The sequence below is a fragment of the Zalophus californianus genome, chromosome 16 (assembly GCF_009762305.2).
Source record: "Zalophus californianus isolate mZalCal1 chromosome 16, mZalCal1.pri.v2, whole genome shotgun sequence".
Taxonomy (NCBI): domain Eukaryota; kingdom Metazoa; phylum Chordata; class Mammalia; order Carnivora; family Otariidae; genus Zalophus; species Zalophus californianus.
In genome coordinates, this window is record NC_045610.1 from 54,940,048 (window position 1) to 54,948,161 (window position 8,114).

The 8,114-nt window shown below is 55.0% G+C and overlaps 1 protein-coding gene across 1 annotated transcript; it reads right to left on the reverse strand.

Moving 5' to 3' along the window:
- Positions 1–1,068: 1,068 nt before the first annotated feature.
- On the reverse strand, positions 1,069–7,653 carry CPSF4L (cleavage and polyadenylation specific factor 4 like). Its single transcript, XM_027624443.2, has 5 exons — positions 7,551–7,653; positions 6,939–6,989; positions 4,854–5,006; positions 2,044–2,136; positions 1,069–1,121 (listed from the first exon to the last, which is right to left on the reverse strand). The coding sequence occupies exons 1-5, from the start codon at positions 7,651–7,653 to the stop codon at positions 1,069–1,071; spliced, it is 453 nt and encodes a 150-aa protein (XP_027480244.2).
- Positions 7,654–8,114: the final 461 nt, after the last annotated feature.

Sequence of the window (8,114 nt, forward strand, 5' to 3'; positions counted from 1 at the left end):
CAACCAGCAGAGCCCGGATTTGGAATAACACCTTTGGGCCACAAATATGGAGCTGGGCCTCTCATTCTTTATTTAAAAACCTCATACGTTGGGCACCTGGTGGGCTCAGTTGGTAGAACATGCAATCTCGGGGTTGTGAGTTCAAACCCAATGTTGGGCATAGAGATCACACACACACACACACACACACACACACACACATACACGGGGTCGTGAGTTCAAACCCCATGCTGGGCATAAAGATCACACACGTGCGCGCCCTATCCAGCTAAGGAGAAGGAAAGCCTCAGGGGCTAAGCTGAGCAGTCCTGCAAGAAGCAGAGGTTACAGAGGTTGGACGGGGTTTGGGTGGTGGCGTGTGCCTTTCCCGGGATGGATACTTGGAGCAGATTGTGTGAGAGAGGGCAGCTGGGCATAGTGCGGTGCCAGAGGGAGGGAGAGAGGGAGAGCTCCCCAGGGAGCATGCGCAGTAAAGGGAGCCAGACACACCTGCCCCCTTTCTGCCTGCACTCACTTTCGTGTAGCTCGAGTTAAATAAAAAGATTCATCTTGGGACTGAAGGAAGTAGAGAGAGATGATTACAGCCTGGCTCCACTGCCTCCCTCCACCGCCCCCCCCCCCCATCACCTGCTCATTAACATGCTCCGTGTCGGCCTACTGCAGATTTCCCATTTCTGAACCCTGTGGGGAAGGAGCCCATACCCCAGCCAGGGGGATGAGGGAGAACTGCAGAGGGTTGGGGTGGGTGTTAAGGGTTTCTACTGATTTCTAGAACAGTTTGTGAAGAGCCATATGTCTGTGCCCAACACGAATACACATTATCAGCCTGGGGTATTCAGTGCAGCACCAAGTCGAGGAAGGGGGTGTGGGTGTGCCGGGTAAGCTAGCAAGGAAAACACTGGGCAGATGCTCACCAGACACTTCATTTCCCACCTTGGGCCAGTGAAAGTATGGAAGGATCTAGATCTAGAAGCCACAGAACGGACCCCATAATAGGTGGGATTTGCTGATCCAGGGGTCATACTTACTGTGCAAATTGGTAGTGGGGGCCCTCAGGGCAGAAACCCGCTAGTAGTTAACACACATTGCCTTACGGACATGGCAGTGCTTACACGGGGGACCTGCTGGGCAAAGAACAGCCAGAAACACACATGACAAAGCTCGGCGGAAGGGTACGGCAGTCACAGGCTCTCCACCTCACAGGGTGCATAAATCTCCCTGTCCCTTCCAGACCGCCCAAAGCACCTGCTTCCTAGCCGCGTGACTGAGAGGGGAAAGGAGACCTCAGAATATGTTGGGGTGGATCCCAAACAATGGGGTTGGAAGCGTCCCTAACAGACTGCATCTGGCGAATTGATGTGGTTGAGGACAGTCATGTGCCATCTTTATTTAGCTCCAGAAGGTACAGCTGGGGAAAGGCTAACCCCACAGCCTACTTATCTTCCCCTAAAATCCCCCAAACCAACACTGCCAAGACCTCAGAGCAATTTGCCTGAAAACAAAGGAAAACAAAGAACGTAGTCCTCAGAGCACAGGGACTGTGATGGGGGGAACCTGCTTCTTAATGGGGTAGACGGAGCAAGCTTCAGTGAGAGCACACCCCCGGGGGGGGGGGGCGGTTAAAAGAAATAGAGCAGAGAATGTAGATGAACCCTTTCCTGTGGGCCAGCCCCTGTGCCAAGGACTTCCCATGGGGTCCTAGATCTGACAGGCTCCGTAACCCTACGAGGGAGGGGTTTCCCCTTTTCATAAGTGAGGAAATGAGTTCAGCAGCTAGTTCAAGGTCACACAGCTGATGCCTTTTGAGGTCACCAGGATTGGAACCCAGGTAAGCCTGCTGCAAGAAGCCAGCTCTGTGCCAGGTCCTTCCATTGTTGGCTGAATGTTAACAATGTCACAGAACGGGCCTGGGGAGAAAGATGGAAGGAGCTTCTGTTGGGAAGGCCCCACGGGACTTCATCAGGAATATGCCTCCTTCCCCTGCCAGGGACTCCCCCATACACATCCTGATCACCTAGTGCTCCCTTTCCGTTGGGGCCTCACCATCCTTGCAGAAACCTTGGTCATACCAAGGATAGTCTCGGGTCTTGAAAGCTGGCTTCATGTGGAGAAAGGCACATTCCTTGTTGCAATCACCTGAAAAATCCAGCATTCTTTAAATGTAGGCTCATCTTTATTGTTACTTCCGCCCTCCCCAAACTGGACTGACCTTGCCCCTTGCATAGAAGCCACTTGCCTGCCGTCTGTCATCAGCCGCTTTTCCAAGACAGCAAGGTTTTTCTGATCCTTCCTGCAATCTAAGGGGGTTGGATCCCAATACTACATGCCAAGCAGGGCTTGGGTGGGAATAAGCACATCTGCAAGAGTTGAGGCAGGGTCAGAGATCCAGAAGGAGGGTCTGGAACTGAAGGCATTTGGAGGCCACCAGAGAGGAAGGAATGAGAGGAGAGGCAGGGAGGGGAGACCCAGAGCGAGCAGCTAAGGATCCAAGAAGACACACCGCAGATGTGTTCTGATGAAAGCCCTCTCATCTTCGTTACTGCGACACCTACAATGCTTCCAGAACCACGGCACAGTCCTTTTTGGTGGAAATGCCAAGAAGAGCAGAGTAGTGCTCCCAAGTTGGCACCAGGATGATGCCAGACTCGACATGAGGGATACCTGTAGCTTCACAATGCCTGTGCTGTAATCGCTCTGTGGGTTGGCCCAGGACTCAGGTCCCCGAGAAGGAGCCAGCCTTGTTGGACAGACCACATGAGAGTTGGGGTAAGAACCCCCTTAGTTTTCTCTTAGGGCCCCAGGAACTTTGAAAGAGCCATGGGGAAGATTAGGCTCATTTTTCACCTCTTGAGTAGAGAAGTGGTGAATGCTTCCAATCTCATCCTCCTTAAAAATCTGCAACTTGGTGCTTCTCAGAACCAAAAGGAACTTCACGGCGTTCACCCCATTGGCTTTCAAACTGCTCCAGAGATCTAGTTTCTACACTGTGCTTCCGCAAAGCAGGTTTCACCTGGAGAAGAATGCATGGATGCCGAAGAGCTTTCAACCACTATTCTCTCCAAACTTCCCATCTCATGAACGAGGACACCAGGGCTCAGAGAGGGGAAATGCCATGGCCACGATCACCAGGCTTCCTCGCATTGACGAGGGGTTTACGTGCTCGGTGTCTCTGTGGAGCCCTTGGCCGAGCGCTGACTCTGAGCTCCAGCCTCCTGAGGAATGGAGTGACATACCCCAGGGCTGGTGAGCATTTGACAGGTCAGGCGGTGGGAAGTCACCTGTGCCAAGCTCCCTTTCTGCCTCGGCCTGGATGCACGTCTCCGCGTTCCTCTGATGGCCAGCAGGTGGCACCCGCACCCCACCCTCCACTCAGCCTTTCCAAGCCAGCCGCAGGGCCCAAAGCCCCTGGCCCCCTTCAGCTGCCCCTTCGCGCTCCAACACCTCCCAACATAACGTTCTAAATAAAACAACTTACTTGCAAGAAGAACGATAATTACTTTGATAGGATATTAGAGATATTCATTTACTCCAAGAGCAGAAACAGAGGTTACAAACTACCATCAATGATTTACATGGATACCCCTCACAGTGAGAGGTATTTGAGGGCAGAAGGGAACCTGGTCCTATCCCTGCAACATTCCCCAGCACAGTATCCGAGTCCCAAAAGATAACCAAACCAAGTTTTACTGAAGGAATGAATAAGAGGCATTTTTAAATGAAAGAGGTTTAGGTGGTGACCAAGGGGAGCCGGGATCCAGATAAACTTTGTCTTTCCTTTCAAAAAAACACAAGCGGGCAGCTGAACCTCAACTCTGAGCAGGCAGGACAGAAACTTTGACCTGGGAGGAGCTCTTTGAGGATGCTTTGCTTTCTCCCCACACAGCCAGGACTGCCCCCCACCGCCCCCCACCATTGGCACCAATGAGGGACAGCTACCCCTGGAGCTGTCTCAGTCAGAGAGGTCCCTGGAGACTGGGCCAGCTCTCTCCCCCCAGGTCACTCTTTTGGAACACAGTTTGAAAAGCACTAGACCAGATAATCCCTAGGGCTCCTTCCAGCTCCTGAAAGAACTGAGCTATAGAATTTTGTTGGGAAGATATTTTATGAGATCTGAAACACACTCGCAGATCATTCTTAAAGGAGGTGACTAGTGGCTGTCACCTCCACAGAGCTCTGCAGCTCTGTGGATGACAAAAGGAGGTCCTGAGGCCAGAGGGCAGGAGAACACTGGTCCAGACCTGACCACACAAGATAACTTGAGAGGCCAGGGCCTCTGAACCTCATGACTGTATGTTTACAGTTCCCTTGCACTGCCCATCAGAGATGCTAGCTTTCCACTTATGGAAGCAATGTAGTTTCCTTCTAAAATAAGACTTAATAATAGCAAGAAAATGGAGAGAGCAGACAATGATACAGGTCAGTAGCACGGGTGCTCTGTGTGTTGGGCAAGCATCGTGAAAGTGACTTCCAAATGCCCGTTTGGAGCCCCCTGGCCCTGACCCACCCTGGGACTGAGAGATGGCCGGTTCCAGGCTTGTTTCTGGACAGTCAGTCCAGGTCTGTGATGAGGGAAACAATTCAGCCTTTGCTTCCAGCCACACCCTTCCCTTCCCTGGGGGGCGGGGCCGGGGGGGGGGAACTTGTGGGGCAGTGAAACAGGGACGGACCCCAGAGTACAGCTCCCCTGCATCTAGGGGACTGGAGAAGCGGACATCCGAGGCTCAGAGAGGCCTGGTCTGTCCCCCAAGGCATGCACAGCCTCTGAGTGCACCCCCCTCTCAAGACTTCAGCCCATCTCACAGTCCCCACTGCCAACCTCCGGTGCAAGGCCTGGAGCCAGGAAGGGGCATTACCGAACTTGGAGTAGAAGTAGCACTCGGGCATCCTGGTGATGGCGTACTGGTGCAAGAAACTGCACTGGTCGCCCTTCTTACACAGGCCCCAGAGCCAGTGCTTACACGCCATCAGCTTCTCCCCCTGGTTGTGCCGGATCAGGCAGAGCTTCCCTGGGAACACCAGAGCACCCAGCTGCCCACAGCCTGGACCCAGCTCAGCTCTGAAGGAACGCCCTAGGAGAGGCTGTGGATCAGACCCCCGGTGCCCTCCCTTGATCCCATCACCTGACCCCTGGTGGAGCTGGAAGCGGGGCCAGAGGCAACACGAAGGATGCTTGGTAGTCCTGACAGGTGGCTGTTGGCATGACCACGTCTCTGCCCAAACTCTCCTCTCTGCCTGGCTTGCCGTCGCCCTTCTCCACCCCCGGGGAGCCCCAGGGGGGTCAGGGCAGCTCCCAGGTGCCTCACGGCCCCCTTTCCTCCAGGCTCATGGTGGGGCCCCTACCGGAGAGCAGAGCCACAGTTCCAGCCCGGGGCTCCCACCCAGCACGGTCCGGGGCACCCAGTGCTCCCGAAAGGCCTGTTAAAATCAGGTCTTAAAAAACTCCCACAGGGGCGCCTGGGGAGTCAGTCAGTTGGGCGTCTGCTTTCAGCTCAGGTCACGATCCCAGGGTCCTGGGATGGAGCCCCACATCGGGCTCCCTGCTCCGCGGGGAGCCTGCCTCTCCCTCTGATTCTCCCCCTGCTCATGCTCTCTCTCTCTCTCTCTCTCTCTCTGTGTGTCAAATAAATAAAATCTTAAAAAACAAAACAAAAACTCCCACAAAGGTTACGTTTCCTGAGTCTGGAGACCTAAGGGGCTGACCTAAGAGCCGGCTCTGTAACAACTTAGAAGGAAGTGGAAATGTTCTGTGTAACTCTGTTATCTTCTTACTGGGGTATTGGCATCTGCAGGAAGGGTGCCCCAGTTCCTAAGTTCCTGAGCAGGACCAGCCTCAGGGTTGGCTGGCTCTCAGATAGAAGAGGAGGGAAAGCGTGAAGGGCTTCTTTGTACATAGCCCTCCCATCGCCTGGGCCTGTGACTTGCTCGGGTGTGACCTCCCACCAGAGCAGTGGTATTTCTCTGCAAGAGGGTGTCACTGTGAATCACTGCTTTGGAGGAAGGACCCAAGGCGGCGTCTCAGGCCTGGCTGCATAGAGCCTCGAGTGAGCAGTGAGCTGGTTTCCCTCTCACCCCGTCATCGAGAGCCAACACGACAAATGAGGTGCGAGGTACATGGCAATAACACCCCAGCCCCTCCCTGCCTGGGCCCCTCCTGGCCTCCTGGCTTCCCAAGAACAGGATCACTTAGATCCGAAAAACTGGTCCTAAATTCATTCACACTAGCAGGGTTATTTAACCTGGATCTATAGGGGGGACTGGGAACCCCCCAGGTTGAAGGCAAGACTTTTTGGGCAACTGTGTATTTCTACAGGAAGGGGCCGTGAGTAGTTCATGAGCCAGAGGTTGGGAAAAACCCTGGTTGGAGTCAGGCCTCCTGTACTGGGGGGAGAGGGGCTTAGAAGGAGGTATCACTTGATCCAAGTTGGGTGGGGGAGAAACAGGGGACACTTACTGGTAGCATTTCAGAGATGGAAATGGCCACAGCTTAGGACATAAAGACTACATAGAACAGCTGACTAGGTCCCATATTGATCCAGAGGATGAGAAGGGGAGGGGGGCGGGGAGAAGGGCACTGCTTTCCTGGCTGGGAGGAAACTCAAGAAGCCCGGGGCCTCCTGGGAACACACAGGCTGAAACCCCCAAAACACTCACACCCCCAGCGAGGTGGAAAGAAGGGAATGTCCCCTTCCAGGTAGCCCTGGGTACCCTAATCAATGCTGCTGGGCCAGGGAAATCCTTAGTGGGGAGGGGAAGGCTTCCTGAGGGATGTGCCCACCCACCTGCCCCTTGCCTCCTTACAAGACAAATTCGACTCCATTCCAACCTCCCCTCCCCAAGTGCAGATTCGACACCCTAGTCCAGGCCAAGCAGAACCCACCATAGTCTAGACTGCCCCTGCACACACACACCCCCAGCGCCAGGTTCTCCTGCTGACCCACCTTTGTCACAGAGCCCTTTAGCGAAGAAGTTGCACACAGCCGAGCCCAACTCTAGAAGGGGAAGAAGGTAGCTTCTTCAGAGGCTGCAGCTGCTGAAGGGGCTTTTCCTACTCAAGAAGTGCCCCCCCCCGAACTTCCCTGAGGCTTGGGCCTGGGGGCTCCCAAGTTCCTGGCTTTTTGGATGCTGGCCTCCAGAACCAGCCCCGAGACCTCAACACCTAAGCCCCCCAACTCTGAAACAGAGAGGATGGAGGGGCACAAGGGAGTTCAGGGGGCCAATGTGGTATTTCCTGGCTTCTCACAATTCACCTTCTGTGTCTCTCTGATTGCCCAGTCTGGGAAATGGGCTGCCTGGAAGTCAGCCCCATTTTCCTGGAGTCCTGGAGAGGATGTAATGAGGGGAAGCCTGAGCCCCTAAGAAGGGAGGGACTAAGCTGGGAATCACAGGTGGCTGGCCCCAACACCCCCCCCCCACCTCAGTCTCCCTGGTGAGCGGCAGTGAAGGGGCTGCCCCCTCAGGAGCTGAGCAGAGAAGCCTCCAGAGAAGGCTGGGGAGAGGGGGCCTGGCACAAGTTCCTCCAGAGGGATGGCTGACACCCTGTCCTCACTCACTGTCCATGCCCTGGAAAGGCAGGAGGCCAGTGCCCTTCTGCATCTTTACGTCCTTCTCGAAGGTGAAGGTGAGCTGCTCCAGCCCAGCAATGACCTCTTGCATCTTCCGTCTCCTGCCCGGGCTGCTAAAACCTGCTCAAGCACCTGCAGGTGGACCTTATATAGCTCATCCCTTAAGGGGCCAGGCTCTGATGCCGCGCCCCTCATCCCTGGGTGCCAGTGGCCAGGTGACGTCGGGGCTACTCTCCAGGCACAGATGTCTCACCACACCCACCGGAAGCAGGTGCAGATGCCCCAGGGCCCCACGCCCCCGCACGGAGTACGGGACATCCCGCTCACAAGGCATGCTGCTGGGGAAGAATTAGCAAAGCCCCCCATGCTGCTCATCTCTCTGCGTGTCCTCAGACATACACACAACAGAAGCGCAGACATTCCCAAACCTGTGCTCATTCTTTCAACATTTAGACAAAGCCACAGGTCAGAAGAGTTGCCTAAACCAGCTCCCATTCCCAGGAGCTTGGGTGCCAAAGGGTAAGGGGGGGCGGGGCAGGGGTGCTTCCCTCC

Coding starts and splice junctions, on each gene's coding strand:
- CPSF4L (XM_027624443.2), bottom strand. CDS start 7,653: ATGCAAGAGGTCATTGCTGGGCTGGAGCAGCTCACCTTCACCTTCGAG. Junction 6,990..7,550: donor GCCTTTCCAGGGCATGGACA/GTGAGTGAGGAC, acceptor TTCCCCTTCTAG/AGTTGGGCTCGGCTGTGTGC. Junction 2,137..4,853: donor CTACTTCTACTCCAAGTTCG/GTAATGCCCCTT, acceptor TGGATTTTTCAG/GTGATTGCAACAAGGAATGT.